Source organism: Haliaeetus albicilla, chromosome 1 (genome assembly GCF_947461875.1).
Source record: "Haliaeetus albicilla chromosome 1, bHalAlb1.1, whole genome shotgun sequence".
Classification (NCBI taxonomy): Eukaryota; Metazoa; Chordata; class Aves; order Accipitriformes; family Accipitridae; genus Haliaeetus; species Haliaeetus albicilla.
Genome location: NC_091483.1, coordinates 75810092 through 75837039, shown reverse-complemented (window position 1 = coordinate 75837039; position 26948 = coordinate 75810092). Strand labels below are relative to the sequence as shown.

At 36.9% G+C, this 26948-nt stretch overlaps 1 protein-coding gene across 1 annotated transcript in view; it reads right to left on the bottom strand.

Annotated features, from left to right (window-relative positions):
- POLN (DNA polymerase nu) overlaps nucleotides 1–26948 on the bottom strand; it is a 106745-nt gene that overhangs the window by 42065 nt on the left and 37732 nt on the right. The window contains exons 15-17 of the mRNA XM_069795280.1: nucleotides 17653–17710; nucleotides 16023–16100; nucleotides 15480–15594 (exon numbers count right to left, since the gene is read on the bottom strand). Of these exons, the coding sequence (XP_069651381.1) occupies nucleotides 15480–15594; nucleotides 16023–16100; nucleotides 17653–17710 (251 nt within the window). The remainder of the gene's footprint in view (nucleotides 1–15479; nucleotides 15595–16022; nucleotides 16101–17652; nucleotides 17711–26948) is intronic.

Below are 26948 nucleotides of genomic sequence, written 5' to 3'. Positions count from 1 at the left end.
TCTATAGTTCATTGCATGAAGATTTATTTCATTAGTCCTCAACCTTCTTTTAAAGAGCATGATATCTATCTTTCATGTATTTTACAGAAGATAAAAACATATCTTTGCAGCTTGCTCTGTGGTCCAGAAGTCTTCTGTTGCTACATTTTAAAGTAGCAAGAAACCAGATAAAGAAATTGCACAAGGTCATGTCATAAATTATAGCTATCATCAGTAACAATTTGTCGAAAGATTCATTTGGGAGTAAAGTGATCCATTACCTTTATTAAGATATTTACTTGCATGTTGATGTCCCAGATATTGGATACTGAAAAGATAAATTAGATAGCAGTTATTTTCAGTGCTCTTGACAAAAAAGGTCACTTAGAGATTTTTCTTTAAAAATGCACAATTCTGGACATCTGTCAGTTAGAACAGAAAGTCCCTGACATTGATGAAGATGCTTGAAAGAGCACATCCTACCCTGCAACCTTCACCTTTTTCCCTCTTCACGAACAAAAAAAAAGGGCTTTCTTCTCACAGCCATAGTCTCTCTTACATAGTGAATGACACGGACACATGGTATTTATTTCTGAGTCATGTGATTACTGAAGGGTCTTTGGGTCTACGAGCACAGAATAAAAGGAAGTCAGGGTAACTAACTCCCAGCTTCAGGTGCCAATGTGAACATCAACAGTTTAAGGGGTTTATACAAACAGATTAAGGGATCTATACAAATTGGGTGACATAAAAATTGTTCAGGGGCCATCTGTATAAAACAATGTCAGGGACCAAATGTAAATTAATGTTCTTAGAGTTCTTCATTTATCACATGTACTATTCAAGCTTTTCTGTAAGAGGCTTCAAACAGTTAAGAAGGAACAAAAGCCATTTTGGGAGATGATACAGGTAGCTGTAGCAGAGTATCAAATAATTACCCATCTTGGACCTGTTAGAAGTCTCATAACTTTGTAAAAAAAATAAATGGATCTTCAAAGCAGCCTTTAGACAAATAACAGAAAAGTGAAACAGAAGGAAACAGATTCTTAACATATAATCAAAAGATGATGCAACTGCCATCTCAGATATTATGTGGAACAAAACATGGAGCTACAATATTGTTACAACAATGTACGGTTTGCTCAGGAAAAACAAGCAGGGAAGAAGAGAGGAGATGTCACACTATATCAAACTGCACCTACGTCGTTCAGAAAAAAATAAGAAGCCAACTTTTAAATATCTTGACAGGGCAATCAAAATAGGAAGAAATCAGTCATGCTATATATGAGAGTCTTGAACAAATGGGCTCTGCAGAGACAGATAAGATACTTCATATCCCATCTCTTTCAATCTTCACTTAAAGCACCTCTTGCAGCTTAAATTTCTATTATGCCTACGATCACACTGAATTAAAAGCAAAAGTAAAAGTGAAGAATGAATTGCTTTTGCATTCTTGATTTCATCAAGATTTAGCTTGACACTGAAGTTAAAGTTGAGTTAAATGAAATCAACGGAAACATTTTATTAAGCTCTGGAGTGTGCTCATAAAATGTTGCATTTTATCAAAGTCACTCTAGAAGGAGATGACTCCTTGGAGCGAGCTTTTCATACACAAGAAAGCCTCTCCTTGAAATTAGCAAAGCCAAATGTTATCAGACACCACAAAACAACTGAGGACTGCCCAACCTCCTCAGAGCTTGCTTTTTCACTAGTTTGTGTGTTAGTTGTGGTGGTGACAATTCCAAAACTTTATTTTTCATTTATTCTAGAATGGTAAGAAAGCATTTAATGTGCAATAATAATAAGCTTCTAACGTGACATAAAATTAAGCTGTCTGGTTAAACTTGTAGTTAACAACCTGGTTTATTTAAAGTTATTGTTTAGCTCTTCTAAAAACAAAAGCCATTATGCTTCCTGAAGACTTTATTCCCTCTACCTTATTATCTGCTAGTCTAAACAAATGTCACAGCTGCACTTCTCCAAGGGACTGTAAACTACAAGGTGAAATTTCCATAAGCCACCATACAGACAGTCGGTCAGAGTGCAAAGCAAGACAAGTGTTAAATTTCATTAATATCAACTATTGCAAGTGAGCTTGCAAAACAGATAGCAACTGCTTTGCTGCAAAAGTAAAACTGTTGAAATATTCCACACCAACACCCATGAGGTGTTGAACTCGGAGCTTAAAATGTTTTAAAACTCTGATTCTGAGAAGGCAAAGTGAACATCCTCCCTTTTGCTAAATTTCAGCATGTACAGGAGTTATTTTTGGGGGGGAGGAATGGGACAAGGGGGTAGAAGGGAGTAAGTGGAGAAAGCAATAACTAATTAAACCACTACATGAATGCCCTTTGAAAAAACATACTGCAATAATTAAACATCACAAGCCAAAACCTACATCTGTCTCCTATAGCTCAACAGAAAAGTTCTAATATATATACAGATATATATATTTAAACCTTCATTTGTGGAAGCAGAGCTACCTAACAAAAGTATTCCAAAGGCAAAACAAAAATTATTACAGTTATCATGCACATTTGTAAATGCCACGATTTTCAAGTGTTTCCTGTCAGAATCTTTTGAGGAGTACCCTTTAGTACAGTTCTTTTATTATGCAAAAATATAACAGTTACTACAATCATTCATTAAGAAACAGACATATTTCACAAGTGATGTTTATTGAGAGGGATGAAAATCTCAATCTAGAATCAGTGCTTTTTGCTTAATGTAAACAAGCCTGATTTAAATAATGATGCTTTTTCAGAACAATGATTTAATCTGTTAGCCTTACAGAAATTTAATAGTAATGGACTTTACCATTAATGACATACCAGGCTAAATACTCCTAGGCCAAAACTAGAGACATAACCTGAGGATGCAATTACAGCTGATATCACAATGTTTTCAAGCAGATGTAAGAGACTGCCTAATCCCAAAGTGAGTATAATGACAGGACAGAAGAGAGAAACAGAAAGGTAATATACAGAGATCTTAGAGCTTGTCTTCCAACCTATTTCGTAACAAACTCTTCTCCAAAACAGCAAAGAAGAACAAAATCAGATAGCACCCTGACACCATTTCCCCACTCCAGACTGTAGTAATTGTGATCCTATCCCCACGTGCTGCACAGCTTGAGAAATAAACCCTTTCACAGAGTCTAAAGAATAATAGAGACTATTGCTTTTCTGCAAGCTATTTTTTTTTGCAAATAAGAATTATTAAAGTATAGAATTTGTGTATAAAGTAGGGGATGAGGAATTAGAAACAGAAAAGATGTTAATAATTTATCATGGAACAACTAGGAAACAGTGTGGTTTAGCTGTAGAAAAACAAATGCGATCTCAGGATGCGTCAAGTGAGCTATTTCCAATTACAGGACAATATTAGTACTGCTGTACAATATGCTGGTGAGATTTTATCTGGGGTAGTTAACATAATTTGGTTATCATGTTCAGGAAATACGAATTTGGTAGTGGTAGGCTACCACAATATTGAATAGAAAAAAAACCAAACAACCCCAACCATGTGAAAAGAGACATTAAGTCAGTATTAAGAAATTAAACCTGCCCATAAATATTGAATAGGCAAAAAGATAAAGCAACCATGTGAAAAGAGACATTAAGTCAGTATTAAGAAATTAAACCTGCCCATAAATATTCGGGGCTAACTGGAAAACATCACCACATAATCCATCCTTCAAAACTCTCTTACCATCCAAACATGGTGCTGCATCCAGCAGCCAGGTGGAAGTAATCCCTGGCCCATGATAATTCAGGAACTGTGCCCAGGAACTGTTTGGTCCAGAGCCACGACCATGACAGGGACCAATTTACCAACCCAGATTTTGAGTGCCAGCAACTAGGAACATCCCTGGTGCTAAATTTATTAGAGTAAAGGTAGCCTCTCAAGTCATTATTTCTTTGTTTCATCCATCATTCTGCTAGCCCAGTTTCATGGCTGTTTCAAAATAAAGTTATGTTTCTGGACCATGATACAAGTATTCCTAAGACTGTGCTCTGGTGCAGAGTTTTTGGAGCTAGCTAAAAAAGCTAGCTTTGGTAACTAAAGCAGTTTAGTGAAACAGTCAGTCAGTGCCACAGAGGCTCATCTTCCTTGCCAAGAAGAAATACAGATTAACAAATATGGAATTCCATGTAGTCATAACTAGCTGCTCCTAACACTAGTTTATTAAGGTATTTTTATGACAAATACCCTAAGAAAGCTTGTCCTGTTCCTTAAAGAATGAGGGTTGAGAACACAGTTGATTGCCTTCCTGAAGCATTTATACAAAGCAAACACTGGGGGGCCAGGAGAGCCAATAAAGCTAATGGACAACATTGGCAAGAATAATTTGGGTATATGAACTCTAGGAATAAATATAAGGTAGAAAGTAAAAGGAGTTTTCTAGCCAGAAGAGGAATGGAGAATTCAACAGCTCTTCAATAGTATTATGTAGGTTAAAACTAGTTCTAAGTTGAGACCCTATCAATGTATGAAAGGGAGTTTACGACATTGTCACCTGCAACAGTTTTATGACCAAAAAGGTCCTCCTAGTCTTATATTCCTGTGTAAGACTAGGCATACTCTTAACCAAGCGTAAAGCACTAACCAGCAGTGTGAGAGATTCTGCTTTATTTTTTTCTGAAAGCTTCTCCTCTGAATGCTTCTCTGTTTCTTAATAACTGCTGTCACCTTGTCAGCACCTTTTCCTACTATAAGGGACCACATTTATTCTCACAGGAATTCAAGCTTATACTATAGTACCTCATAGGTTTAAAAAATTTCTCAAGAACAATCCTAAGAAATCTGCAGTGATGCAGATGCAGGAGCTGCAAGTGGTACAGCCTCACTCACAAGTACTTTACCAAATAAGTTATTATTAAACACCAGATTCATAACAAGTAGTATCTCCACAATTAGATGTTCTGCCACAGAACACCTGCCCCTGAATGTGACTTGATTTGGAAGAGCATGCCTTCTCATTCAAATTGAAATTGTCTCTCTCTCTGAACTGCAGATATTAAACAAATTCTTGATTCCTCACTTTTTATCAGTAATACTCTGAATAAAAAAAGAAATATACAAGATACAAAATGAGAGATATTTTAGATATTGATCAGAATAGAAATGATACATAAACAATGAGACAATGGATAAGTACTAACAATTATTTAGTTAAAAATACTGCAAAAGTTGTTTCCTTAGAATCTATTTCACAAAAGAAAAATAATCAGAAGCCTTTAAAGTAATAAAAAAATGGTAACAGTAGTACAAAACCAGGTAATCCAATGATAATGAAAGAAATGTTACATTAACCCTTAGTGAGACTCCTAGCAGGTAGCACTGAGTTTAGGACCTCCAGATTTACAGCGAATCAATACTGGCTGAGTTACACAGCCAAACTTCAGAGCTGAAAGATCACAACACAGTCATATATTTCTAAATGGAGACTCCAGCAGGGATATTTAGTTACAGTTATTTAAAGGGAGTGCCATATAATACACATGAAAACTTTTCTCCACTCTCTTCAAAGGCAGGGTTCTAGAAGTAACCTTAAGTACTCCATGGTGAAGAGCAGGTATGCTTGTAATTTGTCTTAATACTGCAAAACACAGTTTCACATTCCTGTATGTGCTCAATGGTGTGGAGTGTCTCTTCTTTCATTGCAACTCCAGAAGAAGAGATTTCATTCTTTTGCAATGTATGCAGTGAAATTAATTAACCAAAATGCATTTTAGACTTGACATTAAGCTCATAAAAAGTGGAGAAACAAATCCAAGAGACTACAAGTTCTAATATCTAATTAGAAGTGTATGAAATAGCCTGGGCTACCTAAAAAATCTTTAGATGGAGTTCTAAGAGTCCTAAGCTAGTGTATCTCATTATTTAGACAGTGAACAAAACTGAGAGAACTCTAACCGGGGGAAAGGGAGCTGTGCAACCCTGTAGCTGTATTGTGTAACCATATGTCTGCTAACAGTGACAGGAAGAGAGCAAAAGCTCTTCCTGTCTCCTCGGTAGAAGTCCACCTGGATAAGCATGAGTATTTCATTATTCCTTAATGACCTAACAAACACCCAGGTGATATCTCTTGATTAATAATGACTCTTTCATGAGCTTGTTGATATTTTCATAAAATTAACACAGAAGCACAAATATTCATATCTCTTTAAAAAACATTTAGCTATGGATGTGGTTTTCGCTTCTCAAAAATCTATTTATCTCATTCCTGATTTACTGGCCTTTGCTCTTGCTATTTAAGGGAGTAGGCAGCGTAACTGAATTCAATGTCTGCTATACCATACATTTATATGAAGTAACCTAAAAAAAGACAGCATTTTGCTGAGGATGAATCTTTAATCTATTTGATACAGAGAATGTATTTGAAACAAGGTTGTATAAAACCGGTATGGGCAAGCGTATATATATTTAGTCAGCCTACCACAAAGCATTTGTGCATACTTGACCTTATCTTTTTCAAACAGACCCAGTACGCTATATTTTTGTATAATTCAGCCCATGAGGACTTATTTTGATTTATTTCAGGAATATCCAAAATACTTCTGCTTATTTCCCGTGTTCTTCAGAAGTCAGCAGGATATCAACAGATAGAGCTATTGTCAGGAAGTATCCTGAATTGCCAAGTGGCTGGAAAAACAAGAGTCCCTATTTTGCCATAGTTCCTGCTGTACCAACTGCTAGTGTGCAACAGTTTGGCTCACCTTGCCATTATTAGATGTAATCAGTCCTTGAGTCCCCTGCTTGGCAGGTGGTAAATAAAGAAAATTTCCCCACTTCCTGGAGGAAGACAGTGTGCAAAGAACAAAACAAACCCTTCTGCACTGTGGTCTTTTTATTCAAATATGGCTGAACTTATCTTTAAAAAAGAAAAAAAAATAAAATACTTTTGTCCTTCCAATATGGTAATCCCAAGTAGTTCTGTGTTTCGTTTCTCTCTAGGCTTTTGCTCGAGTAATTTCCAAAATTAGCATGTCTGTCTCTTACCAAAACAGATATTACCATGATCCCACATACACAACAGCTGAGAAAACACAGACTTTTATGTTCAGCACATTTTATAAACAGCCTGCAGTTCCCAAAGTTATTGGAAATCAGGTGCTCAGGTTCCTCTGATTCTGGCAAGGATAGTGTAAGCTAAAGACACTTCCATGTCTTAAAATCGTCAGCCAACCAAACCCACACTACAAAAATGGAAAGGAATGTTTTTTAAAATGATGAGTGGTAAATAATTTATAAATCCCTTGGAATTTCATGATAGCTACACACTTCCTTATTTTAGATATTAACTGCCATTGCTACAAAGGAATAACGAGATATGTCCTCTTGTTGGTCAGCCATTTTTTTTAACTCTCTGAAAGCCACATAGACTCAGGTGAACAATTATTATGTCCAGTACTTACTTGAAGGTAAATTCAGTACCTGGAAGCAGGACATGTATTTATGCTGTTCTCCATCATCACACAAAAGAAGGCACTAACAGCATGAATATGAGTAAGTAGATGACAGATGAAAGAGAAGGGAATATTTTGTGGTTTGGATTTTACAAAACTCAGATCTCAAAGTGAAACAGGAACAACTAGACCACTATCAAATTCTCCAGCCTTCTTTCAAGCATAGCCTTGACTGTAAGCATTGTTCACAGCTGTCACAAATTGTCCTTTCATTGGTATAATCAGAGTAAATATCACCCTTAACAGTATCCACTAATTACCTTGTTACTTTAATTCACCATCAGCAGTTAATGTGTACAGGTTAAATTATAGTTCAGAGGTAGAAATCAATAGTTTAAAGAGAATGCCTGTTTTCATACTGGAATGGCAGCAGTTATCAGATTATTCAGGTAATTATCTTTTAATATACAATACATCTGCATACTGAACAGTATTACTGATATTCCTCTACTAGATAGTACTATCAGTATTAGAGATATTCCTCCACTACATAGTACTACAAAGTACTACATAAATATTTTTAATAGAGATTATTAAAATTTCTCTACTCTGTTATTCTTTAGCTGCAGAATATAAGGAAAATTGATTGCATATGGGCAAACCTTTTGTGTGTTCTCTCATTCACATATTATGATTTCCAAACTGAAAGGAGTTACAGTGTACAAAAGCTAAAATACTAAGTCACAACTGTCTGACAGTCTTATCTAGAAAGGGAATTTTCTGAGGCACAGACCAACATGGATTTCATGACACTGGATCTACACTGGCTCAACAGACAACCTATGATACAGAATGTATGACAGAAAATGCCTAGATAATTTATCACTGCATGAAAAAGTTTGTGCACAGGGACAATTACCTTTCTGCTCTCACAGAAATGAAAATACACAGTTTACAGTAGTAATAGATTTATGCTCGCAATTAGACCATACTGTAAACAATTTACTGAAGACCCCTCTGAATCTCTCCCCTTCTCAAATAGTAAATATCATCTACAGAAAAGGTATATTTACCTTGAAAGGACAACATTTAATAATGTTTCTAGATTAAGTTTGCATTGATTTAATCTCAGAGAGATAATGTGGTCAAGAGAATGTTCTTTGTTTCATATGCTAGTATTGTTCCTAGAGACTATAAATCACCTCGGTATTCCCATACCTAAATTTCTGAATATAGAAGTACTGGATTTTCACTTCAATCCATTTGTAACTAACCTACTTATAGGGTCTTTTCCTCTGAACCTCTTGGTTTATGAGGTTATATAGTCTATGTTTTAACATCTCTAGTTCATAGTTATAATTTAGAAAGGGGGGCAAAATGTTTCCATAAATCTGCTAGGACATTTATAACACAAACATATCTAAACAGAAACTAAGAAGATTAGAGGCTGCAAACATACCTGCAATATCTTGTTGATGCTTGCCAATGTGTGCCTTAGAAACCACTCACTAGATAAAAGCATAACCCAGTAATAATTTTCTGCAGATTAAAATATAAAGCAGACACCTGTAGCTCAATCTACGCACTTAGTTTAAGTGAATTGGCCACTGGGATGACGCTCACCTCAGAGCAGTAACCTTACATTTATTTTTTGGCCTGTTTTCTATTACACAGTGTCAGTGGAAATTCATCTCTCACAAATCTATACTGGCAATTCCATAAGGAACTGTAAGACCTAGACAAAATTCAAGAAATTAATGCAGATGCCTATATCCAAAACTGTGACCGACCCCTTTCACTCCACTAAGTGGCTCCTTAATCCTGGATGTCCTTGAATTCTCTGCGTACCTCAGGGAACTCTTCCCTCCTGACAGTTCAATAGGCTCCCAAAATGCTACATTATGCACGTGTTCATCATAGACCCACTCTGAGCCCACCTGACCTCCTCTGTGATTCCTGTAGGACCCAATCTAGGAAATGTAATCTGATTACTTCATTATTCACACTGATAGCTTCTCGCTATCAGGTTTGGATTTGTTGGCTTTTTCTTAGTATAAGGTGGAGGAGGTACCACCCTGGAACAGTTGCCTGGCTACTAAGGGACAGCAACTCAGTTGTCTCTTCACCTGGTGGGATTCACATCCACAACTCTGCCTCCTGGTGACATGCAATTAAAGCATGGTCTAATTGCAAGACCACAAGCTAGGTTTGGCATCCTCCAAGATCACATGGAAATGGGACTACTGTGCAAAAAAAACCCCAGCAAACCAAACCACAAAAAAAACCAAAAACCAAAACAAAACCCCAAGCCACCCCAAAACAACAACAACAACAAAAAGCATAATTCATGAGTTCAGAAGGAAAGCAAACATGAAAGGACACACTATTCCATTTAGAGTACTCAGGTGAGAGTCGTAAATCTTTGACTTTTGTCCCTGTAGCTACTGCTAATAAACAGAATTAGACAATCATTAAGTAAAAAACCAAATAATCCCCGAAACGGGACTGAAATAAAGAAATCCCTCTTCCAACTGAATGCTCTAAGCAATCTGCAATAAAATCATAGTGTCATAGGCAACTAAGAAGTCACCTCAGCTATCCTTGGAAATATTTGTCTAATTGTCTCATTCCTTCCAGTGATAGGAATCCCACAGCCTTCATAGGTAACCCATCTCCATATTTATACACCTTTAGTATTCAAAAGATTTCTTTAACTGAAACATCTCTTACAACAGTGTAAGCCCATTCATTATGCTTAGTTCACTCTCTGCCCAACTCTCTGCAATAACCTTTTATATATTTGAAGACTTTTAGCATGTTTTTCCTAAATCATATCTTCTCTCAACTAAAAAAATCCAATTATTTCAATGTTACAATATTTGCTGAACAGGATCAGCTGCAACATACAAAGTCTAACCTTGATTTGTATTTTCCTGGGAGGAGAGAGATGTAGGGTTGAACACTCTAAGATTTAAAATGTTGAACTAAGGTCTCCAAGCACCTAGCTCTTATATAAAAGCTGGGCATCACAGCCACTTGAAAAGAGTGAATCCTGCCCACTTTTTTCCAAACACTACCTATCTAGCAGGTATCTTCAGGTACAGCCTTTGGATCACTGGCTGTCCTTGTGATTCTGTTCCAGCTTTCTAAGAGGAGTTCAAATGCAAACTTCTGTGATTAGACTTTCTCATTAACTTCTCCTAGATAGCTCTGCAGTCAGCATATAGCCTTTTTCACCCTTTGAGGTGCACGCTTTGGCACTGTACATGGAGCTTGGCAACCCAACGTTGGGGTTTGTATTCTATTTCAGGTTCAGAAACCTAAAACATAGGAAGTAAATGCAATTTGCAGGTATCAGAGATGTCTGGATTAAACATTGGAACACAGTGATAACATCTTCAAGATTAAAATGACTAAGCTAGTTCCAGAGCCATAAATAATATAGTCGCATTTGTATGGCTAGGCTGCGCTCAGGACCCTTGATGGAGGGTACCACTATGCTCTGCTGGATGCAGCTGAACTCATCACTACTAGGGATCTCCAGTTCTCTACGGAAGATTCTAAAGAAGCAAGGGAAAGGACTTATCCAATTATTTTAAGTATAGCTTAATGCTTTAGTCATAGGAACTCTGAAGCAGTACTACCCCAATTCAGAAAAGCACTCAGGCAGGACAGTAGGCATCAGTCAGGTAGGACGAAATCACGTGTTTATGGTGTGCTTAAGTGCTTTGCTAAATCAAGATACTTTTCCTGGATTTTGACTCAATATGGTCAATATGAGCATATACTGTGACAGAGGAACAACAGCCTACTGAGAAGGGTGACAAATGAACAGTTTGAAAGAGACTGGTAATCACTGTGCCTCTAATTAAGAAAGAAATTGCAGACAACCTAAAAGACTAAACTTATTTTTCATCCTCTATCTTTGAACGTGATTTTAAGATATGCCCATCAACAGCATTTTAAATACAATTACTTATTTTTCATTCACTGTGTAAAAGCTAGATTAAAGAAGTGAGAGCAATTTCATTCTAAGATTTGTTGTCATTTGGATGTCTTATGGCAGTTAGGTCACTTGGTTGGTCAGACAGCTGCCAAGACAGCTCTCATCATCTTCAGCACTGGAATGATGATTTGGCCTTCAAAGGACTGTAACTGTCATAGGACATCAAGACAATATAACACAAGGTGAACTTGCAGGTAGCTGGAATCCATTATATCATGAATTTTCAGAAGTTTAGGCAAGCCTTGAAACTTTACTATGAGTTCAGTAGCAAGTAGGTCATTAATGTAATGCATTCTTGGTGTTCTTGTAACAGCAGGTGTTGACCTGTCATTTAAGGCCTACTTTTCATAGGCACAGTACTTGGTTTAAGATAATGTTGGTAATAGCATATGATCATCATTACAGACAGGATAGGATAAGAGTAGGAACAGTACTAAGCATATACAAGCGAACATTAAAATCCATTTATATCATCTCAGTTGTAGCTGGGGTAACTATGTTAGATGACCAGAAAATATACTGGATGTACAAAGCAGAGATGAGCTTGGACTTTTCACTGACAAAAAAAGCCAAGAGAAGCAACTCTATTGCAAAGTGGCCAACAGATGCCATTTTTATTTTATTCCATGAATTCCATGGAATAAAATTCCACAAACGTTATTCCTGTGTGAAAAAAGCACTTTAAGGATAAAACACATGAGACCAAGGCATGACATTACCCAGAAACTCCCATTAAGTGACTAGTTAACACCAGCTTCTGAGAGTTTTCTCTGAATATCAATTTCAAGACAGTTTTGTCAAACAGAACACACAATACTTAAAAAACTATCTACAGCAAGCAATATCTACAGCAAACAGTTGAGCATAGTGCAGGGAAGCCCTGACCGGTGGAGGCTGTGTTACTTCTGAAACGAGCTATCTCTGTAAGCTAGCCATGAGTACAAGATTACAGACTGGTCTTGTAGAGAGGATTGCCTCTCAGCTAGGTTTATTGGGTTGGATACGGTGTTGCACGTGACACTGAATTTTAGCATGAAAGTTAGTACCTCCATTAAGCCTTTTGCTGTAATGTATAGACAGTTTGGGTTGACACATACTTATGCATCTCTACACTGCACTGTTGACCAGAATAAAGATTCCATACAAATGATGTTTAATAGAAACATGGATCCAACAGGTTTCCAAGAGAGACGCATCTCTAAGGTCCCAGAGATAGACTGCATCACTGTAGAGCATGCCTAACCAAATTATGAAAGGAAAGCTTTTATACGTAAGATGTTAATTCAATCAGAAACTCATACAGCTAACCTCTTTGCAGAAACTACCCACCACATGTATTTGTTGCCAAATGCTATAAGAAGCCTCTAAAGATTTTTCAAAAGGTTGGATTTCAGATAGAAGGCTTTAGCCTTAAGGCTAAATATTCAGGCTTTAGCCCGAAGGTCCACATTTCAGTGGAGAAGCCATGAAGCTTAGGAAAGAAAAAAAAAGTTAATAAACTGGTATAAAACTTGGCTGGACTCTGGGGTGTGGCTCAGATTTTTGTCCAATAATATATTCTTTACTGTTTATGATTTAATATTCATTAGTCTGAGGATTTTTAGATGCAGAAAACCTGCTAAAAGATACCAACTGACATACATTCAGAAGCTGGAATGCTATCAGACACTGACACTAACTTAATTTTTTTCTTCTGAGAGGGAGCTTCAGAAACTAATTCATTCCTTATAGATCTGTTAGAGAAAAAAAACTTTTTTTGCCAAGGTTTTACAATTGTCAAAAATGCATTAGAAAATATTTACAAATAGCAACAATGTGCAATTCCTTCAAATAGCATAAAACATTTGGTATGTCACTTCGTATATAACTTGCACAGATTTTAAAGGATTAAGACCCAGAGAAAATCAGGAGACCAAGAGGAGATAAAAGGTTTGTTGTTTATTTTGCTCTTTCTTCTCATAACTTGTTTTTAATACCAATTCAGTGGATCAACTACAATAAAGTGAATGAATAATTGTTTGCCCTAAAGATTTTTTTTTATTAGTAGTGGACTACAAGACACGAATAAGTATCTGGAACAGGAAAGTATCTGTGAAGTTTGTGATTTTATGTCTTCTCTTTGGCGCTAATTAAATCAAGGACAAAGTTCCAAAACCCAAGGTGAGTTCACTAGGAACTCATCCAATAGGAGGAACTGAATTTGTCAGAACAAATACAGATGTCTACATGTGAGCTGGTCACCCCAGACCTACTTTGTTCTCAAGAGTGCAAAGTCAACACTTTTAATATGTGATTGATCTTATTACACAGGGGACATCAACAATAGGTCAAATGCATCTCTCCAGGTATATAACAGATGTCCAAGGTTAGATGAGATTAAAACACACCTTTCATGTTTCTGTAATTAATAAGTCATATAATAGATTCAATAGAAAGTTAATTCCAAGCATTAGCTTTCCTGAAGCTTAAAAGAAGAGTCAGCAGAATCATTATGTAATGATTTTGTAGACACATCATGACACTTCTGTCTGATAAAAATATTTGCCTGTAATATTTCATTAAATTTAAAGTTACTGTGTAGCAACTATAAGAGGTTGATGGCTGCCAAGAGCTGTGAGGCTGCTGAATAGAATGGTATTTCTGGAGCCTTGCCCAGAGTTGAGACAAAATTTGACTCATCTTCATGCATACATTTGCAATATACCTCCAAACTAAAATAAGGATTTAACTCCATCACGAGGTTCTAGTGATATCATGTTAGAGCTAAGAGTTGATTATAATATCAATAGAAGCTTCTAAGTGACTCTAAAGAGAAAGGCGATCTTTCCATAGCTACATTCATTGGGATGTTTGTGACCTTGAGTTGCGTTCTCCTAGAATGCACATGCCTCAAGCACTGATTCAGTTGTTGGTAGCAGGATAATTATAATTTGAACTCCATTTTGCTTCTTTGTACTACTTCAGAGTATATTAGCAAATATTGCAGTGAGTAGGAAATACTGTGGTTGGGAACGCTATGCCTGCAAAAATTTAGAAACTGTAGGATAGGAATTGAGCTAGATCAGGACTGATGAGTTCATCATATTTGTTTTTGCTTTCATTTTCAGCTAACAATCTTCCAACAAAAAACGGAGATAAAAAATTAAAAAAAGAGAGAGAGAGGAACAAAAAGAAAATATGAAAATTGCATGACATTTACACGACATCATTCTGTTCAATCTACTTATACGTTATAGCATTTTATTCAATCTTTTCCTGACCTATCTGTTCAAACTCTAAGCTTCTTGACATCTATCCTGTCACTTATCGAATGCTCATGCACTGAGAGTATGAGGGGAGTCCCAGTCTCAAGGAAGATTTTTAGGCATCACGATAATACAAACAGTAATAAGAAATGCCTTCAAACAGCTAAGTAACTAATATTCCTTCTTTTTGATAGTTAATCTTTTTATCTGCATGCTGAAGAGATCATTAAATAATAATTTGGGAATAAAGATAAGAAATATGTTTTTTTATTACTAGCACCACTTTGTCCGAGTATCAAATCATCCATCACAAGATGGAAGCACTAAACCCTATGAGTTCAAAAGAATCTCATGAGCTCTAGTCAATCTACTTCTTGTCATACATAATTTGATTCCAATACTTCTACTGGATAACCAAGCAGGTTTCAAAAATGCTGGTACTTTTACTGCAGAAAGTTGTTCTGCAATTTTTCAGATGGATAACCTACTTAACTGCTGCTCTGGATTTTTAAATAGAATTGGTGAACAGTAATACAGTAAGACAGTTATCAGCATGCACTGTTCACAATATATTATTGCACCAGCTTTAGTCACAAGGCTCATTCATACAGGTCAGTTGGATTGCAACATTTTGACATACAGTAATTACCACAGTGGAGAAGAAAAGACTCAGACAGACAGAAAGGAATTATAATTCACGGTGTTAAAACAGTATTAACAATAGATACTGTAGCAAAATACTGTCTTTTGTTATCACTACACAGTAGTACAATAGTTTAAGTTATTCTTACTATTTTGTCTAATTACTATCAAAAAAAAAGCAACATTTACTCTTACCACTGAGAAGCCAGTGTGGAAAAGATATCAGTGGTTTCAGGTTCTTGGAATAGTTTCAAAAGTTCTGGTTCAGATGACAAGTCAGCAAGGATCCTTAACTCAATATGGGAAAAATCTAGTAAACAGTGTTAAAATAAATCTATCACTCTAAAATAAAAATATACCTCCATTTTAACCAAACTATTACAAATTGAAATGTAAGCCTGGACTGTTCAGTCAATTCCTTGCACACACAAAAAAAAGATGCCTGTAAAAAGCTCATCTAAAGAAGTTATATTCCAGCTACAGATCACAAGGTGTCTGATTCCTTCATTATCTTCAGGTGTCAATTAATCTTATTAGCTCTTTGTTTCTACTGACAAGGCTTACATATCATCCACTTCCAAAGCACACTAAGGAGTATACATCATATAACAATATTAATTGATACTAAGGGACTTGACAGCCTTCTAAAATATAATGTCATCCAAAGGAGAGGGGAAAAAGAGATAACAGAACTGCGAACATTAATATGTATGAGAATAATAATAAATAGTATCTTACCTGCTGCTAAAAACGTATATCCTTTTTTTGAAACAAACAATGTTCTTGGGGAAATAGTTACTATTTCCTCTTCTTTTCCTAGAGAGGAGATAGACATTTAAGTCCCAAACCCCAGTCCAAAAATATGGTGTTGCAAACCATAGGAGGTTGTAAATGACATACCAAACACACAAAACCACACAAATGGCAACGTAAGCAACCTAGCAGAGCACCAACTGCCAACGCCACCATTATTTTACTCTATCAGTCATGGACAATGTCTTTATCTCTTCCATCTTTGCAGTACTGCGTACTTCTCCTTTATCAAAACCAAATCCTTCCCAAAACACTAGCTAACAAATATCTACAATAACTAACATTATTCACAGATCACTTAATAAAGGAGGCATTCAGATAAGGAAGGGTCCACGGAGATGAACTAAAAAAATATATTTTATCTTCGAACATACCACAGCAATGTGTTAATAACCAAATTCTGAGTTACAGGTGGTAGGGGCATATAATATTGAGAACATACAGCTGATATAGGCATCCAAATTCTAATGACAGAAATCCCCTATAATATCACAAAGCAATAATACACATCAACAAGGTATTAGAAACTCAGTGCATCCCGGGAATACCACTTGTCTTGGTATACAAAGGGATGGTGGTTTGAAATACAACAGAATTAATCTGATCAGCATAAAAGTGGAAAAAATAAGTGTCTTGATACAGGAATGAAAAACTTAGAAAAATGTTTTTGAGAAGCACATATTATAAGATCATTAACAAAATTGATTGGACTGTTTCCAGAAAGGCCTATGTGCCACAGTTATGCATGGCAGCTCAGGTTTACACAGCCACTGCTCACACATTTTTTTATAATAACCTTTAAAAAATACTTATAAAAATGAAACAGGTAGATAAAACAAAACTGCTGTCAAAGTTTTACATTGTCTTCAACAGACTCCTGTTTTATGATCTGTATTATTTCAAACACAGGGAGTGAACAGCTGTGAAAAGGCAAGCCTGCCCTTATCTGAGAACCAAGTGCAACAAATGAGCAGCATTTCCCAGCTGTGGCTGTAGGCATTCAAGAAGGAGAGTTTATGTTGGTAAATCTCTCTCTTATATTTGGGTCTACTATTGTGGGTTTCTCTCTTTATCACTTGAGTCATGCTTTTCTAGACTTTACTTTGATTCTCTCTGAATCATCTGCCTTAAATCTGCTTCTGTTATCAAAAACAACACATCTGACTATTGGTGTTTAGTTGTGAGTTTGATCAAAATGACCCAGCTTTAACATCTCAGGAAAAGCCTTATGAGCTGAATGCACACAAAATCATCCCCAGGATATTTAATGGAGTTAAGAAGCATAATTTCATCTGGAAAACAGAACAGTAAGATAGCTGAGAGAAACAAACAAATCTAAAAGTTTGTGACTATTTAGATTAGTGCTGAAATAGCAAATTTTTTGCAGGAACAACCAGCAAGAAGTAATTGGTTTAAATTTTAATGTATAACTAAGCACTAATAATATATTCTATTCTTTAATGCTGGAGCTATTGGTCTGATTTAAAATATAATATAACTCAGTAAAATAATTAGATAAAATTGCCTTTTCATGTTAATAAAAACATAAGTTTACCTTTTATGTACTGTTTCATTGTAATTCTAACTGGATGTTTAGAGACACCTTGAATGTTCTACAAATAACAATAAAAATGCTTAGTAAGTTAAAGTTTATGAAAACATGTTTATGAACAATTTATAAGCAGCATAAGATCATGAGTGATAATAACGCCAACAAGTTTTTCCCATATAATAAATAAGATTAACCATTTTGCCTTTCAAAGGAGTCTTCAGAGTAACTATTGATACTTTTGAGTATTTCTTCTTCCTTGAAAATTGGAAGCTTTTAAGAACAATTTCTCACTGGCAGCCTTTCCAAATCCTGAGCTCTGGATGTACCACAGAACATGATTAATAACCCATTAAAAATAATTTTCTTCTTATTTTAGCCTGTATTTTTTAGATATGGTGCATTACTTTCAAGAAAAGAATACATATAAACCCTGCTGTAAGCTAAGAGAACAGATTCTTCTTCAGCCTCTAGAAATTTTTCTAATGTCTATTCCCACTTTTTTGAAATGCATGATAAAATAAAGAAGGATCTCTTAACTACAGCGTATCAGTCAAGGTTAAAAGCGAGAACTAAGTTTATCAACAAACATGCAGGACTAGGAACAATAGAAGATTTTTCTTTAAAGATCTGGGTTCATACACCTCTAGTAAAGCATGAAAGATGACACATGATAGCTTTCTTCTGTTATTTTATGTCATTATGCCTCTTCATCTACAAAGGTAACACATGATGAGATAATGTGCATCAAACTCAATTTTCCTAATTCCACACAATTAATTTGCAATTGGTTCAGGAATTAGATGAGCATACTAATATTATGTAATACTGTGAATTCAGGAGATGGGAATAGTGCTATATAATTTCCAAATCAGAATGACCATTTTCTATGTAATTTTGAACTCAAATTTGTTATTTTAAACTTAAGAGGGATGTGATCAGACTGCAAAAGCTATGGAAATTTAAAGCAGAAGTAAAAGAACAAAACCCCCAAAACACAACAGCATCATTTCTAGTCTTAGTATCACCCTTAAAGATCTACAATTAAATGTATTGAAGTTGAACATCCACCACAGCACCATACAGAGAGAGAGATAGGAAACTAATACATAATATACATAATATTTTCACAGCATGGATAAACTAGGAACACTCCTCTCAATCCATCAATACAAAGATTGAGCTAGAAGAAACACTTGCCATCTTTAGTATTTTATTCTTCAGTTTCCAGAAACATTTGAAAAAACAGTTATGGCAATGCTTATTGTAATGCTACTAACCATATTTTGAAATAAGTGGTTATTTAATCTGTGCACAAAACTAACATTTCTATTGATAAATATTGATTTCTATCAATAAGTATTGATTTCTATCAATAACAAGTTGGGGAAGATCGGTGCTTGTTCGTATGAATAATATGCAGTTTAAGTGGCCATGGAAGCTAGTAGATCCTCAGAAGTTTAAAAAAATTAAGTCCTTTATTATGCATCTGGACGTGAATGTGGGAGCCTAATTTTACACATTTAAAGAACAAAATCACAACATTTTAATTCTGACTTGAATAATTTTAATGGTAGAGATCATTGTATGGACTTCTTATGGGCTCTATACTGGTATTGACACGTACTTAATAAGATAACCTCCAGCACAGGTTAAAGAGTTGTTTATAGTTATTACAACTGATTATTGTTCCTTAACTCATTAGCTTCAAAATCCTGAACAAAGTGAAATAAATAAAAATTTATTTCAAAATCTATCTACAATGGTAAAAATAAATCACTATATTGCTATCTTGTTTTCACTGACAGCATATGGAGAAAGTCTGCTTTTAATGAGTTTTAGAAGTGTTACTAATAATTCTGAGAAAAACTAGTAAATAATTGCAAATGCAAAATGTACTTTCACTTGTAAATTAGTTAACAACTCATAATTTGAATAAATCTTCAGAAAAGAAGTCAAGAAACATCAAAGTGGTAATGCTCATCTTTAAGCTATTGCAGTAGCTTAATAGATTCCTCTCATCTAATTTTAGACGTCTTTAGGCTAGTCACTGGTCTAAACTAGCTGACTAGAATCCCTCTGTAGTCAGTAGATGAAGACAGGAATCTCCAGTGGGTAATTCAATCTATCTGTATGTAACATACTTACAACGAGTTGACCTAAGATCCCCCTGGAGGTGATGTTTTCTAAGATTTAGATTATGAAATTTGATGAGATAAATGTACTTTAGATATTTAAAAGGATGAAGAAATAAGGAGACAATCTCAGAAGAGTCTTCCAAATGGAAAGCTTTCCTCTGCTTGAGTTGAAAATTAGGTGACAGCTTTATTGTATCAAAAGTAGATTGATGTGCCTTTGGTAAATGACTATTACCACCTTGGACTACATAATAGAGCCTGTATTTTTGCTTTTATGTATTAATTTCAGGTATATTTCTGCAAAACCTTCACAGATCCAATCTGAGACGTGACTGTTATCCCTTATTGTTAGAAAAGGGCATCCACATCTTGTCAGAAGTTATAGAGAAACAAAATTGCTCTCTCTGAACAGTTATGCTCCAACAGACAAGAAGGAATATACTTGAAACAGTGTGATGGAAAAGCTGGTTGTGAAAGTTAACTATTAAGACTTCTCTTCATTGGTTGGGGCGGGGGGGCAGGGACAGGGAATCAAGCTATCCTAGTGGTCAATTAACAAGAAAACCCTAGCATTGGATTAAAAAAAAAATTAATAAACTTATAAAAAACCACCATAATCCAAAATTCATTTCCAGAGGTTCCAATGGATAGAGGGATAGATGAAGCCGAGGGCCCAATTTCAATTATGTTTGAAAGGCTGTGATGATCAGGGGAGGTTCCTGAGTGCTGGAAGACAGCAAGTGTCACTCCTTTCTTCCAGGAGGGCACGGAGGATGTAGAAAACCACAGGCCATCAGCCTCTCAATTCCTGGGAAGGTGATGGAGCAAATAATCCTGGAAAACATTTGCAAACATATTAAAGTCAAGATGATGATCTGGGGTAGTCAGCATGGATTTACAAAGGGGAAATCGTGCTTAACCAATGATAGCCTTCTGCGATGAAGTGACTAGCTCGGTGGATGTATGGAGAGCAGCAGATGTTGTTTACCTTGACTTTAGCAAGGCTTTCAAAACAATCTCTCATAAAAGCCTCATAGACAAGTTGACGAAGTACACACTAGATAAGTGGACAGTGAGGTGGACTGAAAAGTGGCTGAACTGCCAGGTTCAAAGGGTTTTGATGAGTGGCACAAATTGCAGCTGGAGGCCAGGCGCTAGTGAAGTACCCCAGTGGCCAATACTGCTCAACACCTCCATAAATAACCTGGATAACAGGACTGAGTGTAACCTCAGCAAGATGGCAGACAATCCAAAACTGGGAGGAGTTGGCTGCTCTGCGATTCAGAGGCACCTCAAGAGTCATAGAGTTCACAGCAGCTTTTTTGCAAAAAAAGACCTGTGGATCCTGGTGAAAAACAAGTTGAACATGAACCAGCAATGAGCTTTTGTACCAAGGAAGGCCAACAGCATCCTGGGCTACATCAGGAAGAGTGTCACCAGCAGGTCAAGAGAGGTGATCCTTCCCCTCTGCTCAGAATGCCTGATGAGAGGGTGTAAAGAAGAGGGAGCCAGATTCTTCTCACTGGTGCCCGATGACAGGACAGGAGGCAGTGGTCACAATTACAGAAAATTCCACTTAAACATAAGAAAAAACTTTTCTACTGTGACAGTGGTCAAACATTGGGACAGCTTACACAGAGAGGTTGTGAAGCCTCCATCCTTGCAGATATTCAAACCCCGACTAGAGATGGTCCCAAGAAACCTGCTCTAGTGGACCCTGCTTTGAGCAGGGGAGGTTGGACTAGACAATCTCTAGCAGTCCTGTCCAAACTCAACTATCTTCTGATTCTATGATTCTGTTTTTATAACATTACTGTAACCAATTAATCTATGTATCCCAGTGCCAACCCATTGCCTTCTCTCTATTTCACATGATTTCTGACTGAGACAGAACTGAAGCCTTCAGTGGTATGAGGCAGTGGAAAACCATAGAAAAGACTCTGGTTTCATTCCCAAGCATTTTTAAAAAAAATATATATATAATATAAATAATATATAAAGTACACTTGTAGCATAACATTAAAATTCAAAGATTAAGGACAGAAACAAATATTTTGCAGAAATTGTAGTCAGATGGTGTATCATGTCTTAAAATGCAAGCTGAGAAAAAGAACTGTATTGTCTTGATTATGAAAAATGCATGCAAAAATATAGAGCCAAGCTTCATACATAATTTTGGTAAACCTGCAACACGATTAGTAAGAACTACTTGACTGCATAAATGGAAATTTCCATTTTTTTATGGTTTCATAGAATCATAGAATCATTTAGGTTAGAAAAGTCATTTAAGATCAAGTCCAACTGTTAACTTAACACTGCCAAGCCCACCGCTAAACCATGTCCCCAAGCACCACATCTACATGTCTTTTAAATACCTCCAGGGATGGTGACTCAACCACTTCCCTGGGAAGCCTGTTCCAATGCTTGACAACCCTTTTGGTGAAGAAATTTTTTCCTAATATCCAATCTAAACCTCCCCTGGCACAACTTGAGGCTGTTTGCTCTCCTCCTGTCACTTGTTACTTGGGAAAAGAGACCAACACCCACCTCCCTACAACCTCCTTTCAGGTAGTTGTAGAGAGCGATAAGGTCTCCTCTCAGCCTCCTTTTCTCCAGAATAAACAGCCCCAGTTCCCTCAGCCGCTCCTCATAGGACTTGTGCTCCAGACCCTTCACCAGCTCTGTTACTCTTCTTTGGACATGCTCCAGCACCTCCATGTCTTTCTTGTCGTGAGGGGCCCAAAACTGAACGTGGTATTCAACATGCGGCCTCACCAGTGCCGAGTACAAAGGGACAATTACTCCTCTAGTCCTGCTGGCCACACGATTTCTGATGCAGGCCAGGATGCTGTTGGCCTTCTTGGCCACCTGGGCAACGCTGCTGGCTGATATTCAGCTGGCTGTTGACCAACACTCCCAGGTCATTTTCTGCTGGGCAGCTTTCCAGCCACTCTTCCCCAAGCCTGTGGTGTGGCATGGGGTTGCTGTGACCCAAGTGCAGGACATTGTGCTTGGCCGTGTTGAACCTCAGGTCATGACTGGTAGAAAGCCAAAAAAACATACAACCTTACAGTTGTACCCTTTTCTTTTTCACCTTTTTGTTGTCAGTGAAACCCCTTTTCCCACCCACCCTTCCCCCTACACGCATTAAATCATTAAAGATTAAATTTTGTAATATAGTTACCACACTTAAAAGAAAAAAGCACTGAATCTTATCTGCACTAGAGTCAATTTGGGTATGAGAAGCACAGACTGACTGTCTTTTTCCTGGATGTCCAAAGCTGACACCTTTCTTTGGCAATGGACCTGCCACACAGAGACCTAGCACTCCATCAATTCATCACCTCTTTTACAATTTCAGTTGCTTAACACATTTTCCCAGCATCTAGATGGTTCTTGGATCACTGTTTTTTAGTTAAACTCTTCAGAAAACATCATGCTGGGTAAGGGACCATAGGCATGGCAGAAAAAAAAAAATCTTACTAGGAACACTAGATTAAAACTGTACATGTTGGAAAGAAATCAGCAGTCTGTTTTTCTCTTACCTCCATAATCTGATTTTTTTGCCACTATAATCCATCCTGACTGATGATCCTGATGCATTCCTTACTGTGGTGTTTTAGCACAGGTTAGAAATCTGTTTTCTTGGTTCTGAAAATACCTCTATTAAAAGTTGTTCTATTTTTGCCTGTTGTTTCAGGTGAAGACAGTGTAGATTCTTGCCTATGCTGTTAACTGCTGTATACAGAGCCTTTCAGAAACAATGACAGACTTCACTTTGGCAAGGAGACTCGGAATTGATTGACTCTTGACGTCTCTGTTCGAGCCTCGCAAACACAGCTTTCTCATAAAGCATTCAAGCCTTGCAAAAAGGATGCTCTAATCCATAAGGAAAGTCATTGTATCAAACAAGACTAGAATTACCAATGAAAACAAAATCCAACAAATAATATACAGTTCCCAGTTTGATGAGCTTATTCTCAGTCAGCTACACTTTCTGTTGAGCTTTCCATTTTTGGTATCCAAAATTCTACATCTACAATTGATCTTTTTATTCCTTCCTAGGTTAAAAACCAGTACGTTATTTTGGTTCTTTTGAAGGATTACAGTATACAGATATATATTAGATAAATTACCTTTGAAGTCAGTCTAGTTAGACTTCACCTAATCACAGAGGCTGGTGGTGCATTTTAATTATTTCCTACTCTATGTCAAGTAGGGTTGTTGATCACATTTCCTATGTTAAATTCCCCTTTCAGTTATTTATATTGATTCAGCTAACCCATACCTTTCTCTTCCTCTTCATATACATTTTCAGTAGCATAAATTGCTATGTTTTGAGCAAATAACCTCAGTCAACCCTGGTAACTCCCTAGAAATAGATATGTGTGTGTGTGTGTGTATATATACACACACATCTATAGCCATATGTATATTCTTTTTTACTAGAAAATAGCTCATTAATCTACTAACTGCTCAGATGTGCATTTTTAAATATCTATGGAACATGTCTGTCTGAAGACCTACAAACTGCAGGGAGGGGAACAGAAAAAAAAACCCAAAAAACCCCAAGAGTAAGTTACTGAAATAAATGGGAATGCGCAGAGGTGGCTGCAGACTAGTCTTTGGACATTTGATTCCAATTAATTCCTGCACTGATGTAAAGACTTATTTAAAAATAGAACAGAGACAAAACTTACTACTGAGATAATAGTATCCATTCATAAATATATACAGTATGGATGTGTCACAAAGGAAGATCAAAAACAGCCAAGGAGTTAGACTGAACAGATGTAAGGAAGCAGTTAGACCAGGTAAAGTTATAACATATATATATCTCTCTCTCTCTCCTTTGATTTGGCGACTAATCCACCTGCTGTTACAGCAAGGCAAAGTGCCAAACACTAGAGCAAAATAAAGACAATAGAAGAATTAAATATTGTTTTACAGTGACTACCAATACCAGCAAATAGCAAAAACCAGTTGCATTTCTTATAAGCAAGAATAATTACTGGGACTGTGATCCTGTCACATTTAATTACTCTGATAGCTGTTGCTTCAGGAAATCAATTCTTTCCTAATACTTGAGAAAAACACAGATTTTTCTCTTCTGTTCGAAAAAAGTTCAGAGCAATGAAATTCTAGATTATCTCATGAAATGTAGCACTCCAGCAAAAACTGAAGCATTAGAAGTCCAAAAGTTTCTGGAGTTTCTCTTAGTATCTTCTCCAGAAAGTTTACGAAAATAATTAGGCCACAACTGTTCTCCTTGAACAAGTACTCAGCTATACACAATGAAACACAAAGTAAGCTTTTAAATTCATGGCATCTGTTTGATGACTAGCATTGTATTACTTCTGGAGCAGAAGTAATACTTTGGTCTGCAAGACCAGACTTCATCACAATGGTAACAGATAGGTAGATGACAACTCCTTTAAGTTTTATATTCTATACATCTAATTACTTTTTTCTTTTTATTCTTGTATTGGATTTTTCCCCTGCTTATTTGTTGCTTCAAAATTTTCTCACTCCTTTTCCTTCTTTTTCAGTTTTCTTTTCTTGGTTTACTTGGGACAGCACCTATTGGTAAATTGTGCACTCATACCTCAGTTAATCAATTTGAGAAGAAATGCAAGAACAGGTTCAGTGAGCTACTTCCTTAACCATCAATACTCTGCTTGCTCCTTTGTTAAAGGCCAAAGCTGCTGGAGAAAGAGCAAGGAAAACTGCACACTGCCCAAAGTAGTCAATGCAGTCCTGAGGGCACTCACATCAGCAAATTTACTCAATTTGTCTGGCACCTCTAAAGTTGGTGGCAACTAACTCGTAAGAAATTACACAGCAGAAAAAAAAACCCAGAACAACCCCTTCCTGATTTCTCTTTTGGAAAATTGCCATATTTAATTATTGTCCATAGCAGCATCTATTTATTATTATAAAAGAAAAAACAGTTATTTTCTGTGGCTTCTATATGAGACACAATTCCAGGACAGTCTGAAGATCTAATTTTTAAAATACAGCATGTAGCTCCATAAATAGAGAAAATAAGAAAATGAACAAGGTCACCATAGCAATACCAGTCTGGTATGTATGTGTACATGCATTCCTAAGCAAATCTTGACTTGTCTGCAATTGCCACCTAGTGGCTAGTTAAAAATTAGACACATTTATTTTCCTTGTCAAAAACCACAGAATTATAGACTTCTGGTAAAGGATTTCTTCATTTTTGGTATAAGTTACTGTTTTTCAGCAGTGAACAATCTTTCAAAGGTAATGCACTCCCCTCTTGCCTTACCCAGCAGCACAGAATTATCAATGTTTTAGATGTCAGTCAAGTGGGAGACTTAGAAGTAATTCATCACCTTCCCGCAGGCTTAAGCAGCTTTCAAAGTGAATACAAGGGAAGAAGAATGGATTGAGAGCAGCCCTGAGGAGAAGGACTTGGGGGTATTGGTTAACAAGAAGCTGAACATGACCTGGCAATGTGTGCTCACAGCCCAGAGAGCCAACCGTATCCTGGGATGCATCAAAAGAAGCATGACCAGTAGGTCAAGGGAGGTGATTCTGCCCCTCTACTCTGCTCTTATGAGATCCCACCTGGAGTACTGCATCCAGCTCTGGAGTCCTCAGCACAGGAGAGACATGGACCTGTTGGATCGGGTCCAGAGGAGGGCCACAAAGATGATCAGAGGGACGGAGCACCTCCCCTATGAGGAAAGGCTGAGAGAGTTGGGGTTGTTCAGCCTGCACAAGAGAAGGCTCTGGGGAGACCTTATAGCAGCCTTCCAGTACCTAGAGGGGGCCTACAGGAAAGCTGGAGAGGGACTTTTTACAAGGGCATGTAGCGACAGGACAAGGGGTAACTGTTTTACACTGAAAGAGGGTAGGTTTAGATTAGATGTAAGGAGGAAGTTCTTCACTGTGAGGGTGGCGAGGCACTGGAACAGGTTGCCCAGAGAAGCTGTGGATGCCCCATCCCTGGAAGTGTTCACGGCCAGGTTGGATGGGGCTTTGAGCAACCTGGTCTAGTGGAAGGTGTCCCTGCCCATGGCAGGGGGGTTGAAACTAGATGATCTTTAAGGTCTTTTCCACCCCAAACCATTCTATGATTCTATGATAAGAAAAGGGCAACCAAAACCACTGACTTCTTACTTTAGAGAGTTG